General features: G+C 36.0%; 1 protein-coding gene across 3 annotated transcripts in view; it reads right to left on the bottom strand.

The window, feature by feature from the left end:
- Positions 1-16,635, bottom strand: part of LOC131544542 (uncharacterized) — a 71,774-nt gene that overhangs the window by 45,237 nt on the left and 9,902 nt on the right. For all 3 annotated transcript variants that reach the window (XM_058782857.1, XM_058782842.1, XM_058782848.1), the window contains exons 3-5: positions 10,251-10,411; positions 5,559-5,674; positions 4,131-4,187 (exon numbers count right to left, since the gene is read on the bottom strand). In XM_058782857.1, the coding sequence (XP_058638840.1) occupies positions 4,131-4,187; positions 5,559-5,674; positions 10,251-10,411 (334 nt within the window). The remainder of the gene's footprint in view (positions 1-4,130; positions 4,188-5,558; positions 5,675-10,250; positions 10,412-16,635) is intronic.

Here is a 16,635-nt window from a genome sequence, read left to right as displayed (position 1 = left end):
TTATTTAAAATATTCACAAACTTGCTCACTATGTCATGAACAATCTGATATTCCGATTCACAAATATGTGCAAATTAGTGGGTTTTGTCGTTTAAAAACCTTTATAAATGATCTTGACTGTGATCTGTAACGTGAGATGGGCGCCATCATGTTTGTTCGCACCGCAGTTCAGAGAGTCCTGTCAGTCGGATTTACAGCACTTGAATTCATCAATTTCTCCCGGAATACATGTAAGTAAGTGGCTGGTGAACTAGGTGAAGAATAGAGTGAACTTTACAGTTACTTATGTGTATCTGATATGAATAAAACACATCGGCAAATTAAATTTGAATGGATTGTTATTGTTGCTTCCATAGACATCTGTGTATACTTTACAAACTCTAAATGTATTGTTTTACCAGTACTTACGTGTATTTAAATGTCTGAAACCTAAAATAAGCATTATGTGATTAAAAACACTGCACAGTTGTGATAATATGACAATCGCAGTGCTCGTCTCTCTCTGGCTCAGCGCCAGTCAACGCGTGACACCAGTTCGAATTTGACAGATATGCGACATCACCGAACGCTCTAAACCCCATATGTGGGACCGTACCACTCAAAAGGTTAAATCCCAGATAATGAGAGTAGCTGCTGAGCTAGAACACAGATATCCTCAGATAGCTATGTCCTAAAGGTCTTATGAAAGCGTGTAGACCAGAGTAACAATAGACAGCTAGCCTAGATAAGCCCCTCTTGCAGAGCTGCCCAGACCACAGAGAGTGGGCTATCTACTTACAACCCTAGCAGGGGAGATAACACTGCCTAGGCAAGGACTCAAGGATACTGCTACTTAAAACCCTAAACAAGGGAGCAGTCTCTGACCTGGAACACAGCTATCCTTGAATAGCAGATTCCTAGACAAAGACTTCAACACTTCTTCGAGAGAGCTTTTTCTAAGGAGAACCCAACCTAGTTAAAGAAACCAGATTAGAACATAGCTGCCCTCAGACCGCCAAATTCCAAAGCAAAGTAAGCTTGAACTGGAACATAACCATCTGCAGATAACCACACCCCAAACCAAAACAAAAAAACTAACACAAGAACTACGAGGCCCAAGATCCCAACTAAAGCAAACGCTGCCCACCACAATGGTGACTTGAATGAAATAAACATCAACATCTAAACCTCTATTAATTTTCAATAAGCGCTTCTGTAGACATCTGACAGAAATAACATCAGTCTGGTTAGTAATGAGTGAAGCTGGTGATGCTGTTTGTAGAGTTGTTTAATCATCCTCTGCTGAGATCTTCAGAGATTTAACGTGTTTGACTTGCAGTTGATTTTATCAAATGCTTAAACATCAGTTATATGATCATTTAATTTAACCATTCATCTCGTGAACTTCAACACTACTATAGTGTTTCCTTTAACATTGTGTGCAGTGTTCATTGAGGTTTTTGCTGCGTATGTTGTATATTTCAGCATCTATCCAAAGAGAGTTCTGTACCTGTATTTAATGTCTATGGCTAAGCGCAGCATCAGTGACTCAGTGTGAAATGCTGTCTCCTCACAGAAAGAAGATCTCTGGTTCAAACCCCAGCTAAGCCAGAAAGTTTTTCCCTCACAATCTAAAGAAGTATGAATCATAGATGCTTAATTGTCTAAAGGTGTAGTTGCTTGCTTTACTGCCTATTGATGGATTCGTGTTTTTTTTATTGTAACCAAGCCAACTCATGATGACTATCTTATTATATAAACACCTACTTACTGCATAGCACTGATCTCTCTGCTTTACAACACCACATGTATTGCTACAAAGTGATATCTAAGACCTGAAGTCAAGTGTCAAGAGCCCAACTAAAGCAAACACTGATCTCCATGACGGTGGCATCATTTTAGCCAATAAAACATCAACATCTGTAATTCTCAATAACAGCAGGTGTTCATCACTAATGCACGATCATCATTTAATTAGTCACTTAATTATCTCATTAACTTTAACTCTTTAGGGACTTGGGATTTGACTTGAGTCTTGCAAGTGACTTGAAAGAAATGACTTGGTTCCTCCTCTGGTGAAATCAGCTGCTGAGTTCATGGGTGGAATAAACATATGGCAGGACTTTTACTTTCTGACCCCTGGACTTTCCACCTCTGCCAACTGCTGGGTCAAAATAACCCAACCGCTGGACCCAACCACTGGGTTCGTCCCTTTTTAACCCAGCGTTGGGTTATATTTAACCCAGCATTTTTTAGAGTGAACACAACAAGTGTGTGATCTACAAGACTACAGCAGATGCAGTAATCTCCGGCTGCTAGGACTAGAAACGCGTTGTTTTCTACAGAACCCCTCCTTCCGACAAGCACAGTCTGCTCTGATTGGCCAGCTGACCCAGTGCATTGTGATTGGCCGAACACCACAAACACGCGTTGGAAATGTAACGCTCCTTTCCATAATCGCGAGCTTCAGCTTTCAAAATAAATGTAAAGACAGTTGATAATGTCCTTAGTTTTAGCATCAGTTCAAGCCCGAGAGGGGAACAGAGTCGCGTGACAGACACAGTGATGAAGCTCGTATGTATTTGCACAAAAGCCGCAATTAAGACAGCTGACTCCACTGTGATGTGACCCTGTCTCTCTCTCTCACACATACACACACACACACGATGCGCAAAACTCCTCATTAGAACAGTCAATAGCAAATACTTAAACTAATAACAAAACATACTTACAATCGCTGATTCAGAAGCATCAGATTGTCATAGCAAAGTCGGAATTGACCCATTTTTTTTAGAAATAGCCTTCGCGCACAGCCAGCCTTGTACTGTCCTAGGTTCACAAAACTGTCATCCATAAAATGCATTGCACAAATTCAAACATTTCGGTTGTGCTGTTCTGTTGTAAACAAATCTTAACCAATGACTCCTAATTGCATCTTCTTTCAGAAGGCCAAATAAAGTGATTTTGCTTTCTCATAGAAACACACAGTGTCTCCCTGACATGGCTGCATCAACACTACTGCGGTTTTTGAAACCACGCCTTCTCTCTTTGCGTGAACATTTGGGTGGCATTACGCAAATATTTCCACATCATGACATAGACATGTGGGGGCGTGTTTTAATGAGGCATTTTAGCCCAGTCTGGATCAGCCTTCTCTTTTAGATAGAATAAATCTGCAGAGCGTATACATGCACAAACAGCTACATAACACACTAAAGAAAAGGAAAAATAGAAATCGCATCACATGTTCCATTTAAGCCATCCTTTTTTTAATTGCCTGAAAAATCACATCATGCGAGCATAATGCATAATCATTTGCCATACTGTATATGGGAGTTTTTGCGAAATTTACATTTTTCCATTAGGTGTATTTTCAATTTGTGCATTTTGAAGGGTAATGGACACACAGCTATTGTGATAATAGTACTAGATCTCATGATCACCATTACAATCAAAGATCTGACTCTGGATGAGAGCAGATCATATGATGATGACATCATCACCAAAAAGTAGTCAAAATCACCTGATCTCATTTTCTCTTGCCTTTTTGTGCTATAACAAATGTGACTTATAAACACAGAGTTACAACAGCCAAGCACCATTACGATGACTTCAAACAAAACACTTATTTTCAAGAAAACATCAACATCTACACCTCTGTAATTCTCAATACTAACTTTTGTAATCGTCTGTGGGTTACCATTGTGCTGAAAAGTAGAGTGTGTAGTCTTTAACATTGTAAATATTGATGCTATGCTGCCTTTTTTTTTTTTTTTTTTTTAAGGCAGTAACTTACAGTTTTACAGTGTATGCATGAGCTTCTACTGGTTGAAGCTGTTTGTGAACTTCTACTCTTCTACCTTGGACATAAAATTGGGCTTTCAAGCAATTCAAATTCTAATTATATGAACAAAGCACTGAATAGACATTACAGTAAGCAGCTATAGAAAGACATATTTTGATTTAACATTGCACATTTGCAATTGTGCTGATTTCGGGAGACAACTTTTCACCTCACTGAGAAATATCATCACATTTTAATACTACATTAAATGTCAAATATCACATTTTAACACACCCCATTACTTACTAATATGCACAGCTCAGTAAAAACATTAAAATGAATGAACTACGAAAACTCAGACACTTACCAGGCCGGACATCAGGGATGAACATGCCATCAAACAAACGAGAGAACGGTCCATGACCTGAAAGGACCAAAAATTTAACATGAATTTACCATATCTGACAGCTGATGAAATCTGAGATTGCTTTCATTTGTCAACTTAGAAAAAAAAAAAAGATATATAAACTGCATATATATATATATATATATATAGTTTCATATTAACACTTAAAAGAAAAAAGTGGTTATACAATTGTGGCCAGAATTGTTGAGTAACTAACTGAGTATTTTTTGCTGTTCTTTGTATTGCTTTCTTCTTTTTGCTGATTTTCTACTAGTCTCTATACTTTCACTTTAGCAAGTGACATTCTGATTGGTTTCTTCTGTTATCAATTATCCGAGAGGGGTGGGTCCAGCATGTCAATGTCTGGTGATTTGTGACCAGTAGCCCAGTAGATTTTTAAAATATGAAACATCATCACATAAATGCATCATTTAGTCTCCTGTTCATTTTTGACATGCTCTGTGATTTTGATTGTAGCTACGGTCTTAGTCAGTTCGTTACAAAGCGAATTGGTTGTGTTTGTTCTTTTTGCCTTTATTTTGAGTTATGAGGCTTTTGTCATTGTGTTACTTGTGAAATAACATTATTTTACCTTCTGTATTCCGGTTCATTGTTGAGTTATTGGAATTATTTTCATTGTGTTTGGATGGAAGAAAAGGGAATAAGTAAGTATCCCTTAGGAATGGTAAATCATTGGTAAAAAAGGTATGGTAAATTCTTTGGAAGTGTCATGTCACACCTGAACTCTCATTACATGGACTTCCAATTTACACCGTTTCCCTTAGGCTGGCCGCACACTAGACAATTTTCAAATCTTAACCGATTTTAAAACTATGAGAGACCACAGACATGAAAGACAGTTCAACCGATTTTTAGCCTTATAATCCTCTGAACTCGCACACTAGATGATTCGACCAGACCACGAGACCACACACTTGATGATTGTAGGGACGATTTCACAGTGACACGAGATCTCACGGACACTCGCGAGATCAAACGTGACTTGAGAAGAAAAACAAATAGAGGACAATGGACATTGTCAGCTGGCTCTCCTGGCACGCGTTCCGTTTCACAGTGAAAAACATAATGTACGTATAACAAAGAATATGGGTGATGTATTCTGCTTTCGTGGCATGTGTTTTTCTCCATATTTTTGGTTTGGTAGTCAGTGTAGATTTGATTTGACAATTCAACTTTTTTTTTTTTTTTTATTAGATTAAGATTGGCTGTTTGTTTTGTTTTTAAAAAAATAAATAGAAAAAGAAAAAAAACTTTGTGTGTTTTATATGTTATATGGGAAAACCCCCAAAACATAGGAAATTGCCTCAGGCTCTTCAAAAAAATGCTTACCTTCTGTAGAATCTAATGAAAAATGTTCATGCTACTCACCCAAGTCATAACACAGGGCAGCAATCTGAACACACAGGGAATCTTGTTCGGTGATGTTGAGCTCTGGCTGATTCTCATGAAGAGTCTTGACAAGACATCCTGCTAAATACGCCACACTAACACACACAAACAAAGAATATCCATTTATTTCAAGGAAAAAAAAATTCTATCCTTTACCCTCCAGGCAAGTGTTTACCATATCAAATGACCAATTATATGGACAAACAATATTAGCTACGTATGTGAAAAGCACTGATGTATTCAGAATATCAACAGTCCTGCACAATGCAGGCAAATCATCCTATACACACAGAGGTGGGTAGTTCAGGGGTCAGAAAGCACCTGGTGGCCAAATAGTGTAAAAAAAAGCAGATATATTACAGACAGAGGTGTAAAGTCCAGCGGTCAGAAAGTAAAAGTCCTGCCATATTTTTGTTCCACCCATGAACTCTGCAGCTGATTTCACCAGAGGAGCAACCAAGTCATTCCTTTCAAGTCAGAAGCAAGTCTCAAGTCAAATCCCAAGTCCACAAAGAGTTAAAGTTAATGAGATAATTAAGAGACTAATTAAATGATGATTGTGCGTTAGTGATGAACACCTGCTGTTATCGAGAATTACAGAGGATCAGATGTTGATGTTTTATTGGTTAAAATGTTGCCACCATCATGGAGATCAGTGTTTGCTTTAGTTGGGCACATGGCAGGACTTTTCAAGTACTTCTCACTGCAGACTGTAGCGCGGTGACTTCAGGTACCTATGTTACCAATGTATTTACCGTAAATATGCAGGTTCAATAATGGTTCATTCACTTCCGGAACATTTGCTTACTTTTGTTTTCTTAAAAATGTGCGTTTGTGTTGGTTTTTAATTGTGAGGATGCTTTGGTCATAATCACAGAGAGTGTCATTGCAAATGTGTGCGATGTCAAACATTTATGTCATGTTTTATGATATGTGTTAGTATTCGACGTGACAGGGATTCTGCAGGTCTTTAAAAGTCTTATTTCGCCTAAAAGTAGCCTTTAAAGATGTATTAAAATAGAGCAGAAATATTTATATTAATAAAGTAATGAATTGCATGCATTGCAAAAAAAAAAAATATATATATATATATATATATATAATGTATATGTATGTTTCTCATATGTCACCTTTTTCATTAACATTATCAAAAATTAATAGATACTGTAACACATTTATTGTTCATTGTTAGTTGTTAATTAATACATTAACTAGTGTTAACCAATGACACCTTATTGTAAAGTGGTACCTCTTAAATTTACCTTCATGTTCATATGACTTTTAGGGACATTATCAGTGAGACGAAATTCAGAGAAGAGGCCCACTTCATATGTCTAGACAGATCGTTCTTTAACTCCTTAACATGTAGTGAATACTGTAAAAGTATTTGAGTGTCTGTCTCTCTTCTCATCTTTCTGTCTGTCTCATCTCAACTATCTGTTTTTTTCTTCTCCTGATAGACTGTATTGCGCTCAACTGTAAAACGTTCAAATTGTTTCAGGCTATGCTTTCTCAAGCCAAGCCAACCTAAATTTTGACTTGGCAAACTTTTTAATTTAGTTGGTTAATGATGATTATAAATTAAATCTCTTAGGTACTTTACAGACAAAGCAAACAACACTCTTTTCTAACACCATCCTATAATATTTAAAATACATTTAAAATATTTTCCTTGTATGGCTCTTTTGCCTTTCCTCAAAATGATTTAATATTGTTTGTTATTTTATGTAAATTAGGTGTCGTGAACTGGAGTGCATTTTCTGCACAATACAGACAGGAGTGCCGGTGTCGTATTCACAGACTCAGTGCCTACGGTGCAGTGAGATACTGTATTTAAAGACTGCACACCTAGGTATGTCAGGACTGACAGGAGGGAGTCCTGCATGGGTTTTATTCATTCAAAGAATTTGAGGGCCACTGTGTGGTTGATTGTTTTATCAGTGATGGAGGTGAATTTCAGAATGAGTAGATGCAATTCTTTCTTTCTCATGTGTCATGTTTATAGTCTATAGTCTTAATCTATATTTGTATATACAATTATATTTTCTGTTTTGTTCTTTTAAATAATTAAAAAATATATATATATATACTGTATGTAGTCAATTGAATTTAAAACTACTTAATTGCCTTAAATATTTCACATGCAGAATTGCCAAAGCAAAAGAAAAATGTCCAAAATTATCCAAAATAAATAAATAAACAAGAACCATGACAGAGGACAGATTAAAATAAGAAAGGCAGCAGCTATTTGCACTAAATGATAGCAGGATTTTCTGCTATTTAAACTACTTATTGCAAACAGTGATAATTACCTGTACCTCAGTAGTATTGTAGTACATTATAAAACAGTATGCAATAATAACTTATTGAGTGTAAATTATCATTTTAATTCAAATTTTTAAATAGATATCACCTTATTGGGACAATAAAGCCCTCCCTCACAACTTTTTGATTATTTCCTTAATTTTTACTGAAAATAAATGCTTTTTTGATGTGATTTGAAATTTGAAAAGAGAGAAAAAACCTTGCTAAAAGGCGGATTCGAACCTGGGTCGATCGCGTCAAAATGTGAAAAACACTAAAGTTATCTTTTGTAATGTTGACTAGCCTAATAAGAAATATATAAGGCGCCGTTAAAGGGTAACATTACAATACACAGTGAAGTAAAGTGCAACAGAATGTTAATAAATTGTAAATAAAATACTACACAGATATTACAGAATAAACTCTGTAATTCCGTATCATTTTACCTGAGATGAAACATAGTTAAAATCATGGATATGTGCTGTATTACATTTTATTGTTTTATTTTTTTTCCACCTTAGCATTCTTAATACTTTTACATTTTATTAGAGTATTCTGTTAAGTATGCGCATGCGTTTTTATGACGTGTTACGTCACGCACGACGCAAAAACACCTACCGTCACCATGTAATGCAAATTACACACGCAATGCGCCTGCGTGTCATAGACATACCATACGTCACTTTGTGCATGCGCGGTAAACATATACGTGCCGTAGATACCTGACGTCACCGCGCTACAGTCTGCAGCGAGGGGTGTCTCGGACTTTTACTTTTTGACCCCTGGACTTTACACCTCTGTCTGTAATATATCTGCTTGTTTTACACTCTTTGGCCACCAGGTGGTATTGTGAGCAAAATAAGCCTCCAGAAATTAACCCTTTTGTGAACCACTTGGCTGAAAAGTTTAATGCTTCATGAAGCTTCATTTCACCATCACTAGTAGAAAGTGTAAGCTAATCTACTACCTAAAGCTTTTAATTCAGCAATTCACGAAGGTTTGCAATGAAACACTATTGCAATTGCTCAAAAGCAAATTACATTGAACTATTAAAAGGGCCAAGAGCTCAACTAAAGCAAACACTGATCTCCATGATTGATAAAAAATCAACATCTGATCCTCTGTGATTCTATGGCAGGACTTTTACTTTCTGACCCATGAACTATCCACCTCTGTATACACACATTTCCTTCTCTTGATATGACACATCTCAAACATTTCCACATTTAACAAAGGGTTGTCAGCCCTGATCTGGGCTCTGATTGACTAAATATCAGCTCATAAAAAAGGCAATGTTCAGAAAGGTTTCATTAATTAGTTCTTAAGCTCACATTACTTTACCTAATCACCACAAGTCACTTGCTATAATTACTGAATAAACACTTGGAAAGTTTCAGTATGATCTCATAATAAAATGAATAACTAAGAAAGGAGTAAAATTTAGTGATTCTTTTTTGGGAGAAAAAAACAGATATAATGAGATGAGATCCCAGTCAACAATTTGATCTCACAGTGATGTCACCATGAGCTCACAGGATACTCGTGATGAGGTCACAATGTGAGGTAACAGTGAGCTAAAAGTGTAACCTCACAGCGTCCTCACTGTGTGTTCATACTAATGTGAGGTCAAAGTGCACTCACTGCACAGAGACTAGGTACCCAGCATGCATTGCAGCATGAAGCTTTTGATTGTCACCATTGTTGAGATTCATACACTGATTCTTGATGTCTCTCTTTGTGTTTAAATGACACAGTAGTTCAAAATGTTTGTGTCTTATCATGCTTTTAAAATCTTTCATAAATGATTATGACACTGCTGGGTTCTATACTGTATAATCATAGAGCAATTAATATTAAAACCTTTAGATTAATAACTCCTCACAAAGACTGCACACTGAGTCTAGATGATGGTCGCACTGTTATCATCAGTAACAAACCATTATCACCTGGTTGCAGTCTCTTTTTGGTTTTCCTCGCCATAACAAATGTGCTTTTCAAACACAGTTACAGCAGCCCCAAAAAATATAATTCTGTAAAGTCAAGGGTCAAGAGCCCAACTAAACCAAATCACCACGATGGTAACGTCAAACAAAACAATAAAACGTCATCATCTAAATCTGTTAATTCTCAATAAGTGCTTTTGTAGATGTCTGACAGAAATAAGAACCCCGCTCATCTTTTTGAGTTCACAATGAGTTCATATATTACTCACACTGTGAGTATCACCGTATGAGAATGGTGTGATATCACTGTGATCATCGCGTGATCTCACGTGTTGACTGGGATACAACCATTTCCGGTCATGTATTGCTTAATTTAAATCCTTTAGATATCAGATAAAATCAAATCTGTGAGATTAAGAATTACCCGATTGAGTGTGCGAAGCGAGTATGAGTGGCACCAGGGTAAATAAGATATTTTGTTCCCAGTTGTTTGAGGTGACGTAGTCTCTGAAACTGAGGAGTGTCAATCATTTTCACCAGCAGGGGGTGCAGCTCAATGTGACCATAAATAGGGTCATTGAAGATCTACAAGATACAAAAGGGCAAATATTATTTATTAAAATGTCAAGTGAGTTTATTGTTCTAGCCAATGTGAACTAAGAATGTTTTGTCCATTCATATCACACATCTTATACATATATAAAATTCATATACACACTAAGCCATATTGCCATTTCGATTGTAGTTCAGCTGACAGAAGCTAATTACGAACATATACATATAAATGAGACAAGTTCCCACACCTTTTCTACATTGCTTACATTGGAGAGTAATAAGATACACATGAAGCAAAACTCAAACAAAAAGTGATTTATCTTACATGTTGGTTATGTGAGTAGCCTTTCAGTGCTAGAATTTTGTTTGTTTTCTTGTTCGTTTTTTAAGTTGGCTCATTGTGGCTATTATCAGTGCCAGTGTGGTGCCAACATTTCACTGTCCACCAGATTATGATTCCCATGATTATACAGCCCTATTCAGACATATCTCTAAATATCTGTGATTCCATTTCAGTGTGTTACTGAGCTCTGAACAGCATATTATTATCCTACTAATTTACTAATAACTAATTTTACCATATTATGCTTTTCAATAAATAAATAAATAAATAGGTGCATCTCAATAAATTAGAATGTCGTGGAAAAGTTAATTTATTTCAGTAATTCAACTCAAATTGTGTAACTCGTGTATTAAATAAATTCAATTCACATAGACTGAAGTAGATTAAGTCTTTGGTTCTTTTAATTGTGATGATTTTGGCTCACATTTAACAAAAACCCACCAATTTACTATCTCAACAAATTAGAATATGGTGATACGCCAATCAGCTAATCAACTCAAAACACCCGCAAAGATTTTCTAAGCCTTCAAAATTGTCTTTCAGTTTGGTTCACTAGACTACACAATCATGGGGAAGAGTGCTGAGCTGACAGTTGTCCAGAAGACAATCATTGACACCCTTCACAAGAAGGGTAAGCCACAAACATTCATTGCCAAAGAAGCTGGCTGTTCACAGAGTGCTGTATCCAAGCATGTTAACAGAAAGTTGAGCGGAAGGGAAAAGTGTGGAAGAAAAAGATGCACAACCAACCGAGAGAACCGCAGCCTTATGAGGATTGTCAAGCAAAATCGATTCAAGAATTTGGGTGAACTTCACAAGTAATGGACTGAGGCTGGGGTCAAGGCATCAAGAGCCACCACACACAGACGTGTCGAGGAATTTGGCTACAGTTGTCATATTCCTCTTGTTAAGCCACTCCTGAACCACAGACAATGACAGAGGCTAAGGAGAAGAAGAACTGGACTGTTGCCCAGTGGTCCAAAGTCCTCTTTTCAGATGAGAGCAAGTTTTGTAGTTCATTTGGAAACCAAGGTCCTAGAGTCTGGAGGAAGGGTGGAGAAGGTCATAGCCCAAGTTGCTAGAAGTCCAGTGTTAAGTTTCCACAGTCTGTGATGATTTGGGGTGCAATGTCATCTGCTGGTGTTGGTCCATTGTGTTTTTTGAAAACCAGAGTCACTGCACCCGTTTAACCAAGACATTTTGGAGCATTTAATGCTTCCTCCTTTTGACCAGATTTTTAAAGATGCTGATTTCATTTTCCAGCAGGATTTGGCATCTGCCCACACTGCCAAAAGCACCAAAAGTTGGTTAAATGACCATGGTGTTGTTGTGCTTGACTGGCCAGCAAACTCACCAGACCTGAACCCCATAGAGAATCTATGGGGTATTGTCAAGAGGAAAATGAGAAACAAGAGACCAAAAAATGCTGATGAGCTGAAGGCCACTGTCAAAGAAACCTGGGCTTCCATACCACCTCAGCAGTGCCACAAACTGATCACCTCCATGCCACGCCGAATTGAGGCAGTAATTAAAGCAAAAGGAGCCCCTACCAAGTACTGAGTACCTATACAGTAAATTAACATACTTTCCAGAAGGCCAACAATTTACTAAAAATGTTTTTTTTAATTTTTTTTATTGGTCTTATGAAGTATTCTAATTTGTTGAGATAGTGAATCGGTGGGTTTTTGTTAAATGTGAGCCAAAATCATCACGATTAAAAGAACCAAAGACTTAAACTATACTTCAGTCTGTGTGCTTTGAATTTATTTAATACACGAGTTTCACAATTTGAGTTGAATTACTGAAATAAATGAACTTTTCCACGACATTCTAATTTATTGAGATGCACCTGTATATATTTAATGGCAAACACACTTGAAGGTGCATCCCACCTACTAAACAACACTGGGATGACAGCTGACGAAAAATAAGGATCAATCATACACTGTAAAAAATTGTGCCGTTAAATAACAGTAATGTACTGGCAGCAGAGTTGCCAGTAATGTACTGTTAATTTACAGCCCTTATTTTTTACAGCATGTTACTGTTATTCTACCATGGAAATTAACTCTGCTCCAATTGGTTCAAACAGTTCGAGTTTAAAATATTGGTATTCATATGGCGTTAGTATTGTGAACTTACATCACTTGAGTCCACTGAAAATAAATATTTCTCAGTATAAAACTGCAAACACCTTAAATAACTAAAAACATGTCTTTAGCTCAAATCGTTGCAGCTCATCATCCGCTATAATACACATGCATGTGTTGAAGTACTTAAAACAACCATCGCTGCTTAAACAACTGCACAGTTATTGACTTTAAAAAAAACAAAGCAGCAGAACATCAGTGTTTCTGGCTCATCATTGACTGAAGTACAGGCTCTACACTTCAGCACAATGGTGACCCACAAAACAACATTAAACTAACAGATCTCTCTTGTACAAAAACACATTAAAACAGTTCAGTTTAATATTTACTCTCCTTATCCGTTCATGACTTTGCATAACTGTTTTCTGTGGACCTTCACTAATATTTCAGTAAAAATAACTTTTTTTGTTTGGTTAATCTGACCGTTACATTTTACAGTAAATTGCTGTTTTTTCCTTGGAATAACGGTAATCTACTGGTAGCACGGTTGCCAGTAAGTAACTGTTTTTCTACAGTTTGTTGCCGTAAATTAATTACAGTTTATTGCTGTTAAATTACATTTCATGCTGTTTTTTTCTTCTTACATCTTTAACCCTTTAAACCCCACAACAAAATCCTCAGTTTTAAATGAACACTTATAATGTGTGCACACTACAGAGTGTTAGAGTAACACTGGATCAGTGCTGAAGTTAATGAGATAATTCTGTGATTAATTAGTGATGATTGTGCATTAGTGATGAACAGATGCTGTTAACAAGCAGAATCACTGAATGAAGAAAAACTGAACAACTGACTTCAGCCACAGCCTTAGATGAAATAAACTGAAGAAAGACATTAAACCTCTCAAGATCTGATTAAACAGCTCCTAAATCATATTACTTCACAATACTAACCAGACTGATGATATTTCTGTCAGGCGTTCACAGAAATCAAGTTGTTGTTGGTTTTTTTTAACTACCATGATGGAGATCATTGTTCTAGTTGGGCTCTTGAACCTTGACTTTTTAACATCAATTATCTTTGTGTTGTATGTGTTTTAAAGCACAGTTGTTATAACCAGCAAAATCTGTAATATTGTTAGTTGTGTTTTGTTAATGACAACCATCATCAACATTATATATTTTTTCTTCAGTGTCTCTTCTGTTATCAAAGTGATGATGTAATAACAGCCTGCTCATTTTGCTCTAGCTTATTGTTAAAATTACTGACAATTAAAAAAATAGTGCTATGAAACACACCTAAAGAATCAGCGTATGAATCTCAACAGTGGTGACAATCAGAAAATATAAACAGATCAACTCTGAACATCACAAACATTAATATAACTCAAAACAAAAGCAATTATAAAATAAAATATAAAGTTAGAAAATAAGAGGACAATTCAGTGGCATAATTTATTCATGTTACAATGCATGCTAATCATTGAGTTTTGTACTGTGCTGGTACCAGCATCATTGCAGCATGAAATTTTGACTCACCATTGTTGAGATTCATATGCTGATTCTTGATGTCTGTTCTTAACTATGCCGTAGTGAAGGTTTTGTGTAAGATGTTTTACAATTTTTCATAATCAATTGTTTTGTGTCATATTTATCAGAACATGAAACTAATAAAAAAAAGCACAACACTTCATTAAAAAATAAGGTCAGAAGCACTGCTTCATGATGTTACAACACAAACACATTTACTTACATTTTACTTTTTGGTTTTGTTGTTAAAACATTACTGACAATTAAAAAAAAAGCCCTAAAGTGCTATGAAACACACACCTAAAGAATCAGCGTATGAATCTCAACAGTGGTGACAATCAACCAAAATAAATAAACAGATCAACTCTGAACATCACAAAACATGCTAATATAACTCAACACAAAAAACAAAAGCAATTATAAAATAAAATATAAAGAATTAGAGAAAATAAGAGGACAATTCAGTGGCATAATTTATTCATGTTACAATGCATGCTGGGAGTCATGGGTGAGTTTTGTACTGTGCTGGTACCCAGCATGCATTGCAGCATGAAGATTTTGACTCACCATTGTTGAGATTCATATGCTGATTCTTGATGTCTGTAAGGGTCTTAACTATGCCGTAGTACTGAAGGTTTTGTGTATAAGATGTTTTACAATTTTTCATAATCAATTGTTTTGTCGTGTCATAGCACATATCAGAACATGAAACTAATAAAAAAAAAAGCCACAACACTTCATTAAAGACGGAATAAGGTCAGAGAAGCAGGCTGCTTCATGATGATTACAACACAAACACATTTACTTACATTTTTACTTTTTTGGTTTTTGTTGTTATAACATATGCTTTTTACTAACACAATTATAACAACCAAAAAAAAAATCTAACATTAAGAGCCAAACTAAAGCCCAACTAAAGCAAACGCTGATCGCCATAATGGTGAGGTCACACAAAACATTTTCAATAAAGTATCTAAATATCTATTAATTCTCAAGTAATTTTATAGATATGTGGCAGAAATAAAGTCAAACTGTAATGCTGTTTGTGGAGTTGTTTAATCATCCTCTGCTGTTTTATTTCAGTTGATTTCATCTAAGGCTGTGTCTGAAGTCAGTTGTAGTTTCATTTTTCTCTTTTCTCCAGTGAATCTGCTTGTTAACAGCAGCTGTTCATCATGCTGAATTCACTCAGCATTCTCTCTGTCAGGTGGACTACACTCAAAAAATGATTTGGTCTAATTTGCAGTGTTCATGTGTTTCACTACAGGTGTTCAAGTAGAATTGAAGCAGTGCTGGAGTTGGAGATAATTATGATGATTGATCATTAATGATGAACACCTGCTGTTATCAAGAGAATCACCGAAGGAAGAGAAACACAAGAACTACAACTGGCCACAGCTGAATGAAATCAACTGAAAAAAAAGACATTAAATCTCTCAAGATCTGATTAAACAGCTTCACAAACAGCATCAGATTGACCAGATTGACTTTATTTCTGTCAGACTTCTAGAAAGCTCTTATTGAGAATTAACAGAGGTTTAGATGCTTTATTGTTTTGTTTGAAATCACCATCAAAGAGACCAGTGTTTCCTTTGTTGGGCTCTTGACCCTTGACATTTTGGTGTTAATATTACGCTGATTGCTTTAATTGTGTGATCATTTAAAACATACTTAGCTTAACCAAGCCGAATGAAAAGAGTTGTGGGTAGATCTTGTCACTGGTCCTGACCTCATTTCAAGTCAATTTCTGATTATATAGACATTATACTGTTTTAGATTTTTCGTAGCTTCATATTTTGCAGTACTGTAAATATCAGAATGTGTACATACAAATCACCTTGTGCACATAAAGTTTTCATCTGTATCAATACAAGGACCACAGACATCAAGAATCAGTATATGAATCTCAACAATGGTGACAGTCAAGAAAATATTCAGATAAAACTCTGAACATCACAAAACAAGCTACTAAAAGTCACAACTATAACAGCATCGTAAAGAAAATAAAATAGTAAGAATAAAAGAAAATAATCAGACAATTCAGCTGCGTTGTTTATTCATGCTGCAATGCATGCTGGGATACATGGGAGAGTCTTGTACTATGCTGGTACCCAGCATGCATTGCAACATAAGCATTTTGTTGACTGTAACCATTGTTGAGATTCATCGCTGATTCTTGATGTCTGTGATCTTTGAATTGGTACAGATGAAAAGTTTTTGAGCACAAAGTGATTTGTAAATTATTTAAATTATCTGATTTTACAAGACTACTACATCTGAAGCCATATAAAA

Source organism: Onychostoma macrolepis, chromosome 01, assembly GCF_012432095.1.
Source record: "Onychostoma macrolepis isolate SWU-2019 chromosome 01, ASM1243209v1, whole genome shotgun sequence".
Taxonomy (NCBI): Eukaryota; Metazoa; Chordata; class Actinopteri; order Cypriniformes; family Cyprinidae; genus Onychostoma; species Onychostoma macrolepis.
Note: the sequence above shows the minus strand (reverse complement) of the source record. Positions and strands in the feature narration are given on the sequence as shown.